Raw genomic sequence first — 20,308 nt, 5'->3', positions numbered from 1 at the left:
ACTAATCTACTCGTTACGTGTCCGCGTCACGGTCAGAGAACAACGTGCAGGTGCAGCCGTCAGCCTTCTCCTTCTACCACACAAGTTCTGGGGCAGAACTTAGATTATCAGACTTGGCGGCAGCCACCCTTACCCACTCAGCCATCTTGCTGGCCAGCACATTTTTTTAATTGTTATTGTTGTTAGCAACCTATCTGTTGGAGTTCATGTTTCAAAAATTCACAAGCTCTATCCATATTTGAAGGTACTCTCTTTTCCTCCCAAATTCTCTCTTCAAATAGGACCTGAGAGTGAACTGCATGAAGAAAAAACATTTCAAGATTAGCCTTGCTGTGTAACATGTCATACAATCGATGCTAGACCCACGTCAATAATGTGTTGTGGTTAATGAAAGAAAAAAAGAAAGAGATAGTCTATCATTGGGCTAGAGATGTAGTTCAGTCGGTGGGTTCACTGCATATAACTGGAGACAATGGTCCCTGCAGGAGTGATTCAGAAACTCTGAAGGTGGACACAAGAGTTCAAGGTCAGCCTAGACTGAAGAGCAAGTTCAAAGCCAGTCTGAACTAAATGAGACCTGGTCTCATATATATATGGACAAGTTACAAAATATCTTAACCTGTACGTAATCTCAGCAAGTGGCAAAGGCAGGAGGTTTGGTGCACATTTTAGTCTGTATGGCAAGTTCCGGGCTGGCTGGGTCTGTGTAGTGAGATATGTCTCAAAAACGAAACAAACGAAGTTTAAAGAAAAGATACGACATAAAATATTCTAATGGAAAGATTTCCGGGCGCTGTAGCAGACAATCTGTGTTCTGTCACCCTGTGCAGTTGAGCCACCCACCCTTCACGACATCTCACTATGTGCAGCCAAGTGAGTAAAGAGCCAGCCCATCATTTGGCTCAGTTAGAGTTTATGGAGTTTTTGATGCAAAAGGAAATCAATTACTTTTCAGACAAATAGTCACAGTTTTTGAAAATTCTTTCCTTTTCTATTTTTATTTTTGTCTCTCCCTCTTAAATTACAACCCCATGATAGAAAATAGAAGGAAGCATTCAGAAATATTTTCTAAGGAGACAGGACATGCCTCATTGAAGAAAATGTGTTACTCATGCTTTTCAAGTGGAGAGATGTGTAAACCTTTCTCAGCATGGCAGTTCCTTCGATACCACCTTTAATAAATCAGGAGAAAAAGGAAAGAGATATCTTGACTGAGGGAGCCGTTAAGGAACTAGCAAGACCCTAGGAAAATTTCAAGGAATCTATAAAGATGCCCAGTTAAGACTCTAAGCAACAGCAGAGAGGTTGCTTAAACTGGCCTTCCCCTGTAATCAGGTTGATGACTACCTTAATTGCTATCATAGAACTTTCAACCAGCATCTGATGGAAGCAGATGCAGAGATCCACTGTGGCGCACTGGGCTGAGCTTCGGAGGGCCAGTCCAGGAGAAGGAGTAGCAGTGATATGTGCAGGGGGGTCAAGACCATGATGGGAAACCCACAGAAATGGCTGACCTGACCTAGTGAGAACTCACTGACTCCGGACTGACAGCGGGGGATCAAGCTAGGTCCACTGATTGTGGGGGGCAGTTGTGAGGCTTGGGTGTTCTGTGGGGTCACTGGCATTGGAACCAGGATTTATCCCTACTGCTTGATCTGACATCTTGGAGCCCATTCTCTTTGGAGGGATACCTTGCTCAGTCTAGATTTGGGGACTGGGGGGAAGAGGGCTCGGTCCTGCCTCAAAGTGATTTGTCAGGTTTTGTTGACTCCCCATTGGGGACCTTGCCTTTTCTGGGGAATGAATGTGGGGGGGGCGTGGAGTGAGGGGGTGGAAGTGGGAGCAGGAATGGTTGTGTGGAATGAGAAAAGATTGTATTAAAATGAAAAATAAAAAAAATTATAAATGCCATTTATCCAAGATCACCATATAATCCTATTTAGCTGTCATATGCTAGTCTGGTTCTTTATGAGACTTGACTGTGCAATGTGGTGTTAAGATCCAGGTTCTGGATTCGATTCCTGCATGAACTTCCATGTGGAAAACCTGGGACAAGCTGACCATCCCTTATCTGCAATGCTTCTCCTAGAAGTGGTTCGGATTTTAGTGGTGGGTTTTTGATATTGGAAAGTTTACACTACCAGATGAGAACCTTTTATCCTCGACACTGGGAACTGTTTGAACCCTATGTCGGCTCTCAGAAATTTCAAATTTCAGAGCACTTCCAGCTTTGGATTTTTGGATGTTTAACCTGCGGCATAGTTGGCCTACCTGGTTAACTTCTAGACACACCTCAGGTTAGAGTCATCTGTCCCCATTCCTGACCAGTAATCCTCTATCTCAAAATCAAAATTCCTTATCTCGGAGTTACTGAGGTGTGTGCTTCTTAGAAAACCAACCTTGCCCTCCTACGATATGAGGGGAAGTCCTGCTTTGGGGGAACAGAAGAAAAGTGCTACATTTATATCCCCCCCCCTTTTTTTTGAGACAAGGTTTCTCTGTAGCTTTGGAGCCTGTCCTGGAACTCGCTCTGTAGACCTGGCTAGCCTCGAACTCACAGAGTTCCACCTGCCTCTGCATCCCGAGTGCTGGGATTAAAGGTGTGCGTCACCATCACCCGAATGTGCAGGGTTCTTTTTGACTTGTTTGGACTGCCCTCTCTACAATGCTGTCGTGTGTCATATGAGGCTGCCTGTCTGCTACTGACTGTCGGATTCAGCACGTGCAGCTGGCTAATGCAACATGCTTGCTATTTTAGTTTTAAATTGTATTTTTTTCTCTAAATAGAGATTAAGCAGTGAGCAAGCAGCACAGTGTTTCCCAAACCAAAGTGAGGAACTGAGAAAATCAGCCTTCATAACAAACTGCTAGTAATTTGAATTCTCTGAGCCCACCACGCAGTCAATCAAAGTTCTGGCAGAGGTGTCTGGAAACATGCTCTTTTTAATCCCTCAGGTGAGTCTGAGTTGTGGGTAGACTTCCTAATGGTGGTTGTAAACTTAGAAAAGGATGCTCTAGCCCATACTCAGCTCTGACTTACAGTATCAAGTTCATTCACTCACCCAAGTTTGGTTGTTTTTATGCAGGCCCACACATACATATCTCAGGATGGCTTCCTGGAAAATGTCTTTTTAACTAGAAGAGCTGTGGGGACTAATCACATTGGATCATGTGTGCACTTTATATAGCAGTGGACCTTGAGTCCTAAGTAAAGCATGTGCTTGAGAAACAAGAGAGGCTGAGGACCATAATAAATGAGAACTTAGTAATGTAAGGTCCCCACCCGGCTCACTTTCATGCTCTAAATCCCCATCCAAAATTATTTAAAAGACATGGAAATTATGTGACATGGTGCTAACATCACCCCACTAAGAGTCAACTTAGTATAACTTTCTTTTTACAATCAAATAAATAAATAAATAAACAAACTGTGTCTATGTGCAATGCCCTAATATTACTAGGAATTCTTATCATCTCATTAAGTCGAGTAATATCAAAGTGGGAAATTCTACAACTGCTGGGGAGACAGCTCAGTCAACTAAAAAAGATCGGGGCTCAGCACCCAGAACCCAGGCCTGGTGGTATGAGCTTGCCACCTCACCACTGGGATTACAGAGGAGGCAGGCAGAACCCTGGGGCTGCCAGGCCAGTTAGTGGACCCTGCTTTGTGGGCAGACCGGTTAGGGGCTGTTTTAAAAGAAAGGTGGGTGGTACCAGAGGTGTGATACCTGAGATTGTCCTCTGGCCTTCACACACACACACACACACACACGCACACACACACACACACACACACACACACACACACGCCTGTAATCTTTCCAAACAAACATAAAGATGGTGGAAAATCGAGGAAGGACAGTACATATTCAGACCAAAAAGGCCCCCAACAGACAGAAGAACCCATTAAATCTGACAAAACAGTACTTAGAAGGGTGAAAATAAACTTCTCCTCCTGGGTTAAACGCACACACCCTGCTTAGGGAATATTTAGCTCAGCAAGAGTATACATTAAAAACCAAAACCACACACAGCAAACCCCAAGGCCTTCATTTGCAGCAAAGTCCCCATGAGCCACCATCGCATCTCCTGCCACCTCGAGAGCAGCGGTGACCTTTGGTGACACTTAGCAGAGTGTATACCTAGAAGCCAAAACTGTCTCTCTTTGGTCTGTTTCGGGCCAACCACTTCTCCAAGGGCTGCAACCCATCCCAGGCCTGGGGGCTTCAGAGTAACCAGGCTGAGCAGGTCAGCAGGTTGTGACCCAAAGCCATGCTCTCTGGGGAGTGAACGAAGTGACTGTCACTAGACCAGGAAAGAAAGGACTGAGGGAAGAGGGCATTCGAGCAGAGGCTGAAACATCTCTGATTCCGAAGGGGCAAACATCACGCAGCAGGGGAGGCGCTGCAGCAAAAAACTGTGTGGACCCCGGACAGGCTACACGGGAGCCGAACAGATAGATACTCGACACCCACTCAGGCCCTTGAAGGAAAGGAGGTGACCTTGCTAGTGTGGGTGGTCTTCCTCCAATTACTGGAAGGGCTGTACTCCAAGTGATTGACAACACACCTGGCATTCCCAGGAAAGGTTGCCACACACCCGATGTTCACTGGAAATTTCTCGTAAAACTAAACGTTGGCTTTTGCGAAGGTCGTATTGTGAAATTCCCATGGTCATTCCATTTTGTAAGAGAAAATGTTTGAGCGGACACGAAGAAGAGTTGTATGCGGCAAAATGAAAACAGTCCCAAGAGCTTGTAAAGTTCTACACCGGGGTTCTAGTCTCAGCTCTGGCACCAGTGAGCTGCGTGACCACCAGGCTCTCCATTTGCATCTCATGTATATGTATATCAGCTTTGCATATCTGTTTACGTATGCTGCAATTACCTACTTCAGATTGCCTGGCTTCTGCAATATTGCGCTCCTATTTTTAATGGGATGGAAGACATTATGGCGCGCTCTCTCTCTTTTTTCAGAAACCACATCAATTTTCAAAGGCAGCTGGAACTGCAGAGATGCGTTTGCACTGGAATTTTGGCTTCAAGGCCAGTACCACCTTGAAAAGTTGGCTTATTTCCCCAAACCCATAAGTTGGAGAGATACCAAGAATAACAAGAGAATAAAAGGGATGATTCAAAATGTTCTTCACTCGTCTTAAAGTTAGTCCTCATCGGTGGCAAAGAAAAAAATGTCAAGTTCAATCGGAAGCAAGGAAAGTCTGACACAAAGCTACAGAGAGGGCAATCCAATGAGTTAAGTAGCAGGTAACTAAAAGTAAAGAATGATTGAATGCAATGTATATTACAATAGAATACATAGAGACAGAGAGACGTCCCTTTGACTTTCAAAAGGAGTTCATGATTTAATTCGGTTTGTTTCCCTATATAGTTTCTTCCAAAGTGTATCCTTCTGCCTCTTTCTTGTTCTTAACTCCATTTAAAAAAGAAAGAAAGAAAGCTATTTGCACTCGACGCTGTAACAGTTCTTCCAAGAGGAATGCTTAGCTAGGAATTGATCCCTGCGGCTGAGGAAGCCCTAGCTGCTGCTCACCACTTAACTCCTGCTGCTTTTCTTTCCCTGGGGCTCTTAAGGCACAATTCCTCCTCTTCCGGTTGCAGGCTGAGTACCTTTCTGTTGCCCCCACAGGCATGTGTGTGGGAACAGTTGGTCACCAGCACGTGGCACTGATTTGAAAGGTGTGGAGCCACTAGGGGAGTCACACTGGAGAGCGGAGGACCGGTGAGGTCAGAGGGGGCAGGACCCAAGGTCTTCCAGTCCAGCCCTGATTCCAGTCGGAGCTCTGCGGATGCAGTGGCCCGCTAACTCAGGTTCCGGCTGCCATGCTTCCGGGCCATAATGAATGGCTGCTGGATGCTAAAATAAGTTGTTCCTCCCTTAAGTTGCTTCTGGTGATGTTTGCAGTCACAGCAAAGAGAAAAGAAACTAATACTCTGTCCTTGCTTGGGCAGGCAAGAACGGCCACGCAGGCCTTAACTTATACAGAACTCCGGCTTTATGTACATCCATAAGTGAGTCCTGTAGCTGGAGGTTATCATTCCTGTGCCATTCGGATGGATAACACACAGATCCGTTTGTATTCTCTTGCTTTTTTGTCTGTATAGATGCAGGAAGACAGAAGCTTCTCTGACAGCTCAGAAGTTAGCTTTTCCTAGTCCCACTCAGATGTCTGCAGGCGGCTTCCCTCCCTTTGGCCCAAGCCTTTTGAAGCTGTTCTTCTGACCACTAACTACAGGAGCCATCAATGAACCTCACTTCTTGCAATACTCTGAAGGAAGCAAGTTGTGCAGGTGCGCACCTTAGATCCCAGCACTCCTGAGGCAGAGGCAGGAGGATCTCTGTGAGTCTCAGACCAGCCTGATCTGCAGAGTGAGTTCCAGGACAGCCAGGGCTGTGTACAGGGATCTGGTCTCAAAACAAAAACAAACAAACAAAAAACAAAAAGCAAACAGAAAAAAGAAATATACACTCATATACTCACACACACACATACACACCTTGCAAGTTTTTAAAGAGGAAAAAGGAAACATAACCCACCCTTTACTTTACCCTGAGTAATGTTTTTAAAAAAATTTTCACTAAGATTATATAATCTGTGCATGCACTTCCGAATTCAACTAGGATATTAAATAATCAAACAGGCTAACCACCAATGGCCAATTAAAGAGAAGATGGTTTATTTACACATCAGAATACTTTGCAGCCCGACAAGCATCAGGGAATCCTGTCCTCCTGACAACCTTGCCGGCCCGAGGACTTTATACATAGGAAGAACAGCCAGTCATGGAAGGACAAAGACCACACCAGCTGATCTTCATGGAAAACGTAAGAGTCAAACCCATCCTCAGAAACAGAAGAACTGTTAGTTACCAGAGGCCAGGTCAGGGGTGTGGCTAGAGAAAGAGGAGGGGCTGATCAAAAGGTACCAAGTTTGATTTATTCAGGACACAAGTGTTCTGGTAGCATATTGCCCGCCATGGTGACTTTAATATTTTATTTATAACAGGGTGACTTTATTACTAACTTATTAATAAGCTAATTGTGTATGACTCAAAATGTCTGAAGGACAATTTTACATATTCTCGTCACAAAGAACTGGTGAATATTTGAGGAGCTAAGGGTTGTGGAGATGGCTCCATGGGTACAATGCTTGCTCCATTAAGCGTGAGGACCAGTTAGAATCCTTAGCATTCATATTAAAAATTAAGTGTGGTGGCAGACCCCTGTAATCCCCACTCTGAGGGTCAAAGGTAGAAACAGGGGAATCCAGGGCACTTCACTGGTCAACACTCTAGCCAGTTTTTGAGACTGACCTGATCGCATGCAGAACTCTCAAGTAAATTCTGGTTATGGTGGGCACACATATTTTAGGATAGTTTAGTGTGTACCGCAAAAAAACCCATCTGAAATCAGAATCACTAAGATGGGGATGTGACTCATTTGGCAGAGTCCGTGCTTAGCGCACATCAAGTACTGGGTTTCGTTCCTAGCGCTGCCCATAGAACTGGGCATGGTGGCACGTGGCACACACTTTCTATTCCAGTCCTTGCGAGGCAGAGGCAGGAGGATCCGGAGTTCAAGGTCATCCTTAGCTGTCTAATGAGACCCCCATATCCAAAAAGTAAAATACAACAAAAATTACTGCTGTTTCATTATAATAAAAAGAGGCAGACAAGAACAAGAGGGAGAAAAATGCCCTTGTACCAAGGGATGAAAATATCACAAGCGGTTTCCATTTGGCAGCCAGTCCATAGCCCAGAAATCCGAGTGTACGAATTTAGGCTTGCACGGATGAACGCATCAGTTGGGCTTTGAATCAGAGGAGACATTACTCAATCAAGTAGACTGGCCCCCTTTCAGGAAATACACGTTGTGGTGGCGCAGAGTGCTTCAGTTCTGAAAAGGATGGTGTCAACTGTGAAACCAACTTTAAATATTCAGTTTTTTTTTTTCTTTTTCTACCAACCCTTCCCACACTTGCTCCAACCTGAATAGTGTGACTCTAGGAAGCATTTAATAAAGTGTGTGTCTGGTGTCTCTCAGGCTTTGGCAGATCTTTTCATTCCATTACTGGGAGCCTGTCAAAATATCGACTGGGACACCTGGAAGGGAAGTGTCGATGCCACATTGCTAATGGTCTACCATTGGCTGGGGAAGGAAAAGGTTTACCCTGCTGGGGCAGAAGTCTGGGGAAGCTGGGGAAGCATAGTCTACTCTCTCTCTCTCTCTCTCTCTCTCTCTCTCTCTCTCTCTCTCTCTCTCTCACACACACACACACACACACACACACACACACACACACGCGCGCACGCACACACACGTGCTTGGCATGCTGTCCCTCAGCCAGCAAGCTCATGTAAAGACAAGCCTGCCTGCATGGTGAAACTAGGCCCGCTGAAGAGGCTGTGTCAACCCCCAGGCCACATGCACGCTGTCACATATGTGTCGCACGTATGCCCCTCTGTATGTTATTGGTATACCCTAGTAATTAGCAGGGTCTTAACTTGTCCCCTTGCTGATACTTCCATGGCTAACCCCTCAACTAGAAAGTTCTGTTCATTTTTTTTTTTCAACCCAGAAGACCAATCTATTACTTGGGATTGGAAAATCTTCTACCGTATACCAGAGGTGCTTTCAAATGAAAGAGTGTCAATATATTGGTGAAACTAACTTATTTCTGATTATTTTGCCATGATTTATATAAAACCATTTAGTAGAATTAAAACCATCAGTGGCCTAGCTGTAATTAACATGAACCCAACCTTGGACTTATAAAAGAGAATTCTCTCTCTCTCTCTCTCTCTCTCTCTCTCTCTCTCTCTCTCTCTCCCTCAACCTTCTCTGTGTGTATACATATGTTGGTACTGCTGAGTAAGGATATAGTTTTATCTTACTTTAGCTTTCCAATTTTCAGGGATAAAATACCCAGCAGAATAGATTTTCACTTTTGATTTAATTTATTTATTGTGGAAATTAGAAATCAAAAGCATTCATGAAGCATCCTGATAATACACGCACACCTGCTATGTGCCATGATCTGCACTCAGAGACTTGCATGTAATGACTCTGTCTATTGATAACCGAGGTGGACACTACTGTGTTTCCCATAACTTAAAGAATGGAGGAGTGACTTGCCTCACACTGCCAAATTCACAGAGCAAATACAGGGAGGACCTGGAAGTTGAACATCACAACACATGCCCAGAGTTCAAGACTCAAAATGATATAAATGCCTATTAGTATCCGGAGAATGTGGTTTACATACCCCAGGTACCAATCCATCAGTGAGTGGGTGAGAAAGCAGAGGGTTGAAGTGAGATTGAAGCCCCTCGAGGAATTCAGACCAAGTCAAGTCAGAGCTGCTCAGACTCTACAGACCCCAATGGCTCCCTGCAAGGTACTCCAGTGACCTTGCAGGATTGTGTGGGCCCAAGGGAGGATCACAGCTAGGCTCTGGAGGCCCCTGAGTAAGTCATGACTGCAGTACACTCCAGGATGAAGGGTTTCCTACAGACTTAAGAAAGGAACAGTCGGCCTGGGGAAATGGCTCAGCTGATGAAGACTGTGTGTAAAGGAAGAAGACCTTGGATTCCAGACTCAGAACTCTGACTTGGTGGTGTAATCCCAGAATTGGGGCAGGTAGAAAAAGTCAGATCCCTGGGGCTCACTGGCTAGCCACCTAGACAAATGGCAAACTCCCGGTCAACAAGAGAAAACTGTCTCACGAAACAAGATGGGTACCAACTGAAGATGTCTGAGGTTGACCTCTGACTTCCACATGCATGCACACATGTGTGCATGAGCCTGCATGGGCACACTGTTGCACGCATACACACACAGACACACACAGAGACACATGCGCGCGCGCGCGCACACACACACACACACACACACACACACACACACACACACCACGGGGGAGGGGGCAGGCAGAAGAGCAAAGGTAACTTATAAGACAAACGCAGTCTTTAAGGTCAGGGGTGGTTATGTAGTAAGTATCCTGACCAGGCAGAAAGAAGGTAGGGACAGTTTAAGAAACTAGAACAAACATGAGTTCAGCATTGCTCCACTGTGTTTTCCAAACTGATAGATCAGCCTGCGGTTATTTCCACTGAGATGTGGAAAAGTTCAGAATTGTCTCCCAGGCCTGTGTCGAGACCTTATCAATGAGGGGTGTGGTTCCGGTCTCAAGAAGCACTCAAATGCTGAAATAGGAAACCAGTAGGCCTATAGAGACTAACAAGTTATGCTAAGGACAGACTATCTGTCATTGTCATTTCACTGCCAGGGAAAGAAAGGCAAGCGGTCGAACCTGGGCCAGCAGACAACGCGCTGGGTAAAAGCGTTTGCCACCAAGCTTGACATCTTGAGTTCAACTCCCTTCTCCAACCTCTCCTTTAGGGGAGAACGACATCCCACAAATACTCTGTCATCCACAAATGGGATCTCTCACATATACATACGCACATGTGCACATGCGCTCACTCACACACACACACACACACACACACACACACACACTGTAATTTCATGTGTGAACTGTGGGAGGAACATATGCAGGGAGGATGGAGAAATTGGTTCCAAAGAAGACTTATTTATTCACAATCAAGGTGAAGAGTTGGCAGGGACCTTCCTGAGCAGTTTTGACCTCTGCTTTCAATGTGAAAAATAAGAAAGTTCCATTCATCCAAAGTTGTCTGTCGCCCTAGAGCAGGTACCATCTTTACCCTGGATGTGGAGAATCACCCACGGGAAATGGGAGCAATCTGGGAGTCTTAACATCACATGGACCCCCAGAAGACCCAAGGTCAGAGGCAGGTTGAGGACAACTGGCTAGAGTCAATCGAAGAATTCAGAAAGGCAGGAGGGTGGGTAATGCCCCCAACCTGCTGGGAAGGAACCCTGCAGATGAGGGATTGCATGGAGTCATTAAAAGACTCCATAGTAGAGGATCTCGGGATGATAGATAGGTTTACTGACTTGCTTTCTCGGGAATTATGGGAGTGACCTCAGCAGAGGCAGTTTCTGTGGGAACGGCTACAGCGGCAGGTCAAAATGTTTAAACAATGAATGAGCAAAAAAGTTAAGATGGGAAACACGGTGCCCATATCCATTAAACTTGAGAAAAGACCAAGGTGACTGGACACAGGTGGGTGTCTTAGGGAAAGCCCGCTCAGGAGGGAGTGATGGGAACCGGTGCTAGAATAATGGAGGTTCACAAAGGAAACTGAGGGCTCTGCTGAGGTGGTGGGTCAGCCTGAATAGGAGCGTCCAACACACTCTGAGGTGCTGAAGATGGAGCTTGGATGGCCATTCACGAACCGAGCGCTTCTTCCCTGAGGCTACATCTTCTGCTTACATTACTTTTAAAGTTAGAATGTGTATTTATTTGTTGGGATGTGTGGTGTGTGGGATGTTCAGGGGCTCCAGCATGGCTCTAGGTTTTCTGTTTCTTACTATCGAATTTCCTTGAGAAAGCCTCATGGCACCTGGATCTGCGCGCTGTCAGCAAGGCCCTGTAATCCTCCTCCATCAGCTACAGCGAAGGCTGGGGATGCGCTAGTACTAGCATACTTAGCTTTTTACACCAGGGCAGGAGAGTCAGCTCTGATGCCTCAGGCTTGAGCAGCAAGCCCTTCCACCCTCACAGCCACCTTGCCAGTCCTGTGTTCAGCTCTCCAAACCATGCAGAAAGCCTTAGGGGAGCGCTTCCTCTTATTCCTCTTGTTGGAGGTAGGAAGAGAAAGAAAGGAGGGAGAGAGGGGAGGAGGGAGGGAGAGAAGGAAGAATGGAGAGAGAGAGAGAGAGAGAGAGAGAGAAGAAAGAAGGAAGAGGAAGGAAGGAAGGAAGAAAAAAGAAAGAGAGAGAGAGAGAGAGAAAGAGGGAGAGAGAGAGAAAGAGGGAGAGAGAATGAAGGTCGGCCAAACCCCTCAGTCACACAAATAGAGCGGATGTTGGCAGCAACATGGTCTTCCCACAAGCCCTCCCCGCCTCCCCACCCCGCGCACCGCACCTTTCTCTTTCTGTCCATCCCACATATGCCATTCCTTCCACCCGAGACACACCCTGGGGCACTTTCCTCATTCTCCAGATCCGTCTACCAGCTACAGACCCGAGGTTCTCACGCCATTGGGAAACCAAAGGAGATTAAAGGGGAGGGGCTTGAGCATCTTGAGTCCTGGCTTGCTGTTTTCCTTGTTTGGATTCTGCCAGAGGCAAGAACAGAGGAGGAGAAGCAAGGTGACAGAAAAAGCCGAGAAAACCCAACAGAGAGAAGACTTAGAGCAGAGCAGATCACTGCGGGAACAGCCAGGAGGACGGTTAGAAAGGGGCTGGCCACAGAACTAGAAGGCATGTGGTGGGAGGGGCGGCGCTCGCACGCAGCGCTCGCACGCAAGCCCGCATTTTTTTTTAAGAGCATATAGATTTCCTGTGTGGGGATTAGTCGGTTTTTTTTTTCCCCAATCAGGTTTCTGTCTACCCACTCACAAGCACCAAGACATTTGTGTCCTTGCTGACAGCCAAACGCTTTGTGTGGTTTTAGTCCCTTCCCACGAGACACCAAGCAAGCCCTTGTCACAGTCACTGCTAAAGCCATGTGGGGGACATTGCCTTTAGCACACGCTTAATTCTAAGCACAGGGAGGAAGAGGTGATTTCTGACCCTGTTTGTGAAACTCTGTCTCAAGGGCCCCAGGACAGGGACTGGGGCTCAGGAATAGAGCGATGGCCCAGCATGTGCAGGGTCCTGGCTTTCAGCCCCTTAGCACCAGCAAAGAAAAGAGGGCTCTAAATTATTGCTACTCATCAGAATTGCGAATTTAAATTCACTCCAGAGGCCTGGCAAGAACCCTCTTGCTTGCAAATTTGCAGGCCTGCTTTCCCAGTGTCCTCCTCCTGCTAGAGAAGCCCTGGGCAAGGAAACATTTCTGTCACTGACAGAGATAGATTCATTTAGCAAGCACTTACTGGGGCCCCAACATCTGCTTGACCTTGGCCCGTTTTGTTAAGACTACACAAACAGATGAGACGTATAACCGACCCCTTGAGATCTTCCACAGCGAGGAAAGAAGAGATATTTCACGAAATTTCCACAATTCGATTTCTTTGGAGGCTGTTTATGACCCATCCAGTTCCTTGTATTTACTTTGTCATAAATAAGCAGAACTCATGAGTTGCTTATGAAAAATAAAACCTCGAGACTGAGGAAGGACGACAGGACCACTTACCTGCCCCATCCCCAAAGCTGTGATAAACTCACAGATCCTATAAACATCACAAGAAGGCCCTCACCTGACTTGCCCACGCCTGCTCTCCCGAATATGGCCAGTTTGACCTCTGCGCTCTTAGCCATGACTGGTGGGGGACAGGATTTCTTGTTCAAACTCCGGATGTGAGCAGAGGGCTTTGGTGGCAGACAGCCTTTGCTTCACTGTGTCATCGCCAATCACGAAAGGATCCACAATCCTTAAAAGAAGAGAGTAGCAATTCTAAGTGAGCCATGGACCCATATCTGTAGAACGTCAGGTGCACACTGGTCACCCTGTCTTAGCTGTCATAAAATACCAAGGCAAAGGCAATCTGAGGAACAAAGGGTTTATTGTTACACACAGTTCAAGGTATCCATCATGGCGGGGGGGGGGGAGTTCAGACTGTGGGAGTGTGAAGCGGTTGGTCACAACCCACCTACAACTGGAAGACACTGGGTACCAAGGAATGGCTGCTGCTCACCTCACAGTGGGAGGGACCTTCCATCCCAATGCTATCAAGATAACCTCCCATAGACACGCCCAGTAGTCATCTCACAGGTGATTCCCAGAATTCTGTTAACCGCTGACCATCAACCCACACAAGTGGTGCATCTCCTAGTGCGGTTTTCACCACTGCCCTGAGAGAGGGCCACAGTAGCTCACTCTAAACTGCTTAGCAATACAGTGAGGACTTAAGAATTTAGAGCTGGGGCTGGAGGGATAGGTTACTGCTTAGGAGCCAATATTGATCTTTCAGGAGACCTGAGTTTGGTTCCTAAACCCACATTGGGTGGCTCACAACTGTCTGTAACTTCAGGGGATCCAAAGTCCTCTTCAGGCCTCCGTGAGTACATCAGTCTTGTGCACACACCTCCAAACACACATATGCATAATTAAAAACATAACAACTCTTTAAACGAATAATTTAGAGCTTGTTGGTTTTAAAATGTGTACACATAGTATCACCTTTCAAAATTCTTCCTCTACTATGTTTTCTATGACTAGATTGTTTCTTGGCACAAGTGCTAATAAATGCTATGTGAATAAAACACATTTAGCACCTGCTTATAAATCTTCAACATATAAACACACACTGTGTTAGTTAGGGTTTTTATTTTCTTGACAAAACACCATGACTATAAAGCTGGTCAGGGAGGAAAGGGTTTCTTCAGACTACACTTCAGCATTGCTGTTGATCACTGAAGGAAGTCAAGACAGGAGCTCAAGCAGGGCAGGATTCTGGAGGCAGGAGCTGATGCATAGGCCATGGAGGGACGCTGCTTACTGGCTTGTTTCCCATGGCCTACTCAGCCTGCTTTGTTATAGAACCCAGGACCACTAGCCCAGGGATGGCACCACCCACCATGGGCTGGGCCCTTCCCCATTGATCACTAATTGAGAAAATGCCTTACAGCTGGATCTCAGGGAGGCATTTTCTCAACTGAGGCTCCTTCCTATCTGATGACCCTAGTCTGTGTCAACTTGACACACAAAACCAGCCAGCACACACAGGATGGGGAGAGGCGCTCTGGGATTTCTTTAATGAAAAAAACACATTCGCATCAGTCAACTCAACTGCCACTTCATCTCGGTTCACACTAGATCACAGGGTGAATTATGTCCCAGATACATATGGTTCAAAAGCCAGCAAATACACAATATCCAAACTATACTTCTGTGCTTTTCTGGGTGTTATACTGTAGTACACAAAAGGTATGGTGTATGTTCCACATTCAGAGTCCTCTTTAAAGAGGATTGCAGGCAAGTCGATTTATAACGCGTCCCCAGCACTAACAGCACCCACGGCATTGTGTGCCTCTGCTAATTGTATATGGGCCCCTGCTTAGTCATGACACCTGCGGTTCTTACTGACCAAACTTTATGCTGTGCTGGGATTTGGATGGAAGGCCTCACTCATGCTGGCCGGCAAGCATCTCTGTCACAGCTTAGACTCTCAGCTCAACATCTGGGTTCTTAGTATCTCGAAAACATAAACTTGGGAAAGGCCTTGCGTAGGGGACCAGTCAAGGGACTCTCCCAGCTATTGCAGAAAGATTTTCCTCCGTTACCTAACTGTTCTGTGTCCGATTGGTCAGTTCCAGGGATTCAAGATCAGTTTACTTCCTTTGTAAGTAGTGTCGTGTGTAGGCAGCCTTTTCCAATTAGGAGAACTTCCTTACCCACTGTTATTGGGCTAGGATGTGTCCCCTTGTCACCTCTGCCTGTGATGTCCTGGTTCTTCTCTATGACAACAAGCCGTTTCTTTCAGTCAGATCTGCTTATGTAGCCCGACAACCCTTAGGACACGGCTCCATCCTAGGCTTCCATTTTCTAGGAAAGTGAGGGCCAGCTGTTCAGGCGTTCTTCAGGGGACACACGGCAAGTGAACAATACTTGCTTCCGTTCTTGACTCTCCCCTCCCCCTCTCACCATAGGCACACTTGTCCCCAGGCACTCTCAGTGTTAATGACACTAAAAACATGGAGCTCCCTTCTTCACAATCTGACATATAACCTGACCAACTGTCACAACAAAAGTTCTGATAAATTCGCTGTGGTTGCCCCCAACACGGCCAATTGCAGGAGGCCTTCCATCTTTCCCATGGGCTAAGGACTCCTATCTGATCTTCTCCATCAAGGCTTGGGTCACCAACTCAAAAACCCCACTTTTATATATGTCAAACGTGGAGGCGCTGGTGCTCAGAATTCATTCACAGTTCTAGTTTGTAAAGTTCTGTCTGTGCTAGGCACGGTGGCAGGTGGCACGCACCTGTAATCCCAGAATTGAGGAAGAAGTTCAGAAGTTCAAGGTCACTCTCAGCTGAACAGTCTACCTGAGACCAGCCTGAGCTAAAGAGCCCTTCTCAACCACGATCTCAGAATCTGTTTCCTAAATATGTTAACTGATCCTGTATATCCAAAACACTGGATAAACAGATTTTTTTAAAAAAACAAAAACAGTCGAAGAAAGGGAAATAGAAAACAGCTCTTCTCCTGAATACATATTCTACAAAAGGAGGTAGTTCCTATTTTCCCTCTTATGTATTTGAGCCATTAATGTGGACCTAACACATTTTGATGACCAAGTTTCTTATGTGTGGGTGCTTCCGAGGGAAGAAGGGGTGGATGTTTGCTCTTCTAGCTCCAAACAGGAAATGAGAACAAGAACATCACTGTGGTTCCCAAAGATCTTACAAATCTGACCCCATCCTTTTGGCTAAAGATGTATTTCCTTAGGTGCTGGCCCCAGCATTCCATTCGGGAGACTGGAGTGGGAGGATCTTGAATTCAAGACCATCTTGAGCTACGTCATGACTTTCAGGCTGGCTATTCCAGGTCACTAAGCAGACAGTGTGCCAAAACAAAACAATATTCCTTATCCTTCATTTTAGATGCATCCACTAAGAAAAGGCCTTATATTTAAGATTTGCATATTAAATTTGTTAGCTGTATTTTAACTTATGAATTGCTACTGACTTGCATTTCTTTGAAACATAGAACATATTTATATCAGGAGTGTTCATAAATAATAATTTTCTCTTTCATGTGTCATTCCTTTGTATCTAAATGTGATTCTATTCTTGGTTAATGCTACATAAAATATTGCATAAAAGTAACCATCAAGGAGCCTTTTTGAAAAGCCATTGACAATGACACTGGGACTTGCTTCCTCTGCATATGCTGGATTTTGGCGCTCCAGTCTGTTTGGACTCTCACCTTTCCTGGACCTGGAGGGAGGGGGGAGGAACTTGAACTTCCCACAGGGCAGGAAACCCTGACTGCTCTAGGGGATAGAGAGGGAGGAGGAGAGGGAGTGGGGGGAGTGGGAGGGTGTTGGGAGGAGGGGCTGAAATGGAAACTTTTATAATTTAATAAAAAAAAAAGAAAAAAATGAAAAAAAAAGTAACCATCAAATGTATTTTAAAAAAAAAAACGTTCAAACCAAGTCAGCAACTCCTATTGGTCTGTGAAGCTCATGGATTTTACATGTGAAAGAGAAATTATGTGGGTTAATTTTTCCCTCTTTGTAACATGATAAAGATCCAGCTGGCTACTGTCAGCTCATGATATGTTTAGAAAAATCAAAGGGAAGATGCAAAACTGACCCCCAGAGTTGCCTTCACATGTTATTTCCACATGAAATTTTGACAGAAACCATCAATGTGTCAAACTGTTGTCATAGTAACCTACAGGCAAGTTTCTGTTGAGTTAGTAACCGGAGACCTTCTATCGCTCAGATCTGAGAAAACTCATTGGTTCTAACACATGGGACTGTTCCTACCATGGTCAGAAGTTCACTCTAAGAGCAGGGAGCTTTAGTGGGGCAAAACAACAAACAAACAAACAAACGACTTTCAAGTTCCTGTCATTTCCAATCATAAAGTCACACCTAAACATTTAGGAGATAAAAGACAGAGTTTCTTTTTTCCCTGTACATAGAGTTGCTAGAGCAAATATTAGGGTAAAGGAGAGAAAATAGCTGTTTTGTTTGGTCCTGCTGAAGCATTCATTCGTTGCCACGCTCCACACAAGTCCATACACACCAAAGAGGCTACTTGTGGGGATTGTTAGACCGATGACATTTGAATTTTTAAAGCTTCATTCATGCGCTTGTTTGTTTATCAAAAGGTTTTGCTCCCAATAAATCATTTCCCAGCCTGTGTTTATCAAGGTCAGCGTCTTCCACTTCCTCTGAGGGGGTTGGGTGCATCTTTATAACTATATTTTAATGTTTTTATGATCTCCTAAAAAACAAAATAAACAAACAAAAAAAAGTGCAGCTGTGCAGGGCAGGAATGAGACCGTCTGATGGTGGGAGTGAGGTCGCTTCCCTCTGGGCCGGACCTCTCCTGAAATCAAGATTTCTCAGTTTCTCCGCTAGGAATTTTCCTTGTCTTATCACAATGCAACACCCAGAGCAAAGAGGCTGTAACTGTGCAAGCCCCCGGGCTATCTCCTTACCCTGAAATCAACAGGTCTGCAACCAGGAGCAAGCCCCGCAGTGGACTTCAGCTCCTGCGTACTACAGGCTGCACAGCAGGGAGCAGATGTCCCCTTCATCAGAAGGACGCCGTCAGCTCAGGACGCGCTGTCAAGCCTGGTGCTGGCGTCCACATCCCTCTCAGAAAACCACAAAGTCGCCTTTGGCGGAGGACCCCGCGACCAGGAGGATGCACCCAGGGGTCGAGCTCTCGGGGACTTGCACTCGGCCCGCAGGGAGTCACCTGGACACGTGTGTGTCACTCACCTGTTCACTCTCCAGGCCGGGAAAAGGAGCCGCGGTCCTTTCCAAGTTCGCAATCCGGCTCCGAAGACCGGGAAGCCCTCCCACGCTGACCCACCCTGGCTGCGGGAGGCGTTTGAGAGCCGGGGGCCGCGATCGCGGGTGGGAGTCACCGGGGCTGCAAGTGTGGTGGCCGCGCGGGGGTCTGCTCCCTTGCACTCACTCAGACCAGCTGCCGAGAGACTGCGGCAGGACGCGGGTTCCTGCCGGCCGCCGCTGCGCTCCGCCGCCGGGATGCTGCAGTGAGGCGCTCGGGCGCCCCCTGCTGGACCAGCTTGCCAGCCTAGCGCCCCACAACCCCAACCTTGCTCAGCGCCAGGCCTGCAGACTCCAGCTAAGTCCTGTCTTGACTAAAAAGCATCACTTAAGCAGTGTTCTCTATGCCTTGTTTCAAAGGATCTTGCCAATACGCCTTGGGAATGTGTTCAGTTATTCTCATGATATTCAAGAGGAAGCAGAGGATTAAGAGAGAGAGAAAGAGAGAGAGAGAAAGAGAGAGAGAACTGGTTCAAAGCTAGTAAATAGCTGGGAGAAATCCGGACCGGATCAGAACCAAATATGCTTCGAAAAATATAAACACCAAGTTCAGCTGCAATTCATGTTTGTATATATGGTAAAATCCCCAGTGTGCTCGGTTCTCTCTGCAATACCAGCATTTATAAGATTTGCCTTGGCGTCCTACCCCACCGTCTTCAAACCCCAACAAAGATAATTAACATTCATGCTATGTTAAGCTATGCAAAGCCTGCATCCATCCCTCCTCTCCTTTGATTTTCACCTCCCCTGAGGCAGACATGGCTATTGTAATTGCTGTCTTTCAGAGGGGAAGGGGAACTTCAGAGACGCTAAAGGATTCCCAGTCAGCGATGTGCACGAACAAAACAACTATGTGAGTCTCTTTTCCTCCTTCCAGGAAATTCTGGGCTTTCTTATCAGGGTGTCTGGTAACTTACTGAAAGCAAGGCAACAAGAGCAGGCAGGGGGGTGGAGAGTGGGGGGGCAGGGTGATGGGAACAATCAGAAGGTCAAACCTGATGAAAGAAAGGTCACTAGGGAGGCAGGACTTGCTAGGCAGCCTGGGTAAAACCGTTAGACCTGTGACAGTCATGGGCTATGTCTCCTTCAGGAGGATGTGTCTTGATAACTCACTGAGAAAGGTTAGCCCATCTCACCCACCAGGAATTTCCCAGTCACCCCAGCTTCCCCTGGACCCCTGATCTGACACTCCCTTCCATATCTCACATCCCCCTCCTAGCATCATGTTCGTTTTCCACTCTGGTTTCTCAGTCTTCTGCTAAACCTCGAAATTCCAGAGGTCAGAAGACTGGGGAATATACGATGTGTGTGTGTGTGTGTGTGTGTATGTGTGTGTGTGTGTGTGTGTGTGTGCGTGTGTGTGTGCATGTGTGTGCATGTGTGTGCGTGTATGTGTGTGTGCGTGTGTGTGTGTGTGTCTGTGTGGTCTTCCTCTATCATAAGGCCTGCCACACAATGATCAAACAAATGCAGCCAGAAGACAACTTGAGACGAGACACATATAAATTGTTTATGTGCTGGTTTGGGAAGAGCTGGCTAGTGTGAGATTGAAGGAATGGGTCCCATATTCAAGACACAGAGATTTCGGCATCTCAGAATACAAAGTATCTTAAAGCCTACAGTAAGAAGATAATCATGTATATTATACATAATACGATGTAATTCAAACTGTGTGCATTTTTGTAGCATTAATATGATGAAGTTCCAGTCTTCCTTCGTTTCC

The 20,308-nt window shown here is 46.2% G+C and overlaps 1 protein-coding gene across 2 annotated transcripts in view; it reads right to left on the bottom strand.

The window, feature by feature from the left end:
- Rerg (RAS like estrogen regulated growth inhibitor) overlaps positions 1-18,772 on the bottom strand; it is a 103,528-nt gene extending 84,756 nt beyond the window's left edge. Inside the window, exons 1-2 of one of the 2 annotated variants that reach the window (XM_085687271.2) lie at positions 18,514-18,772; positions 13,310-13,483 (exon numbers count right to left, since the gene is read on the bottom strand). In XM_085687271.2, coding sequence (XP_085543397.1) covers positions 13,310-13,370 — 61 coding nt within the window. In that variant the 5' untranslated portion in view covers positions 13,371-13,483; positions 18,514-18,772. The remainder of the gene's footprint in view (positions 1-13,309; positions 13,484-18,513) is intronic. The other variant, XM_048432465.3, reaches the window with a different exon arrangement.
- Positions 18,773-20,308: the final 1,536 nt, after the last annotated feature.

The sequence above is a fragment of the Myodes glareolus genome, chromosome 3 (assembly GCF_982192425.1).
Source record: "Myodes glareolus chromosome 3, mMyoGla1.1, whole genome shotgun sequence".
In the NCBI taxonomy this organism is placed as follows: domain Eukaryota; kingdom Metazoa; phylum Chordata; class Mammalia; order Rodentia; family Cricetidae; genus Myodes; species Myodes glareolus.
This window is presented reverse-complemented; position numbering and strand designations above follow the sequence as displayed.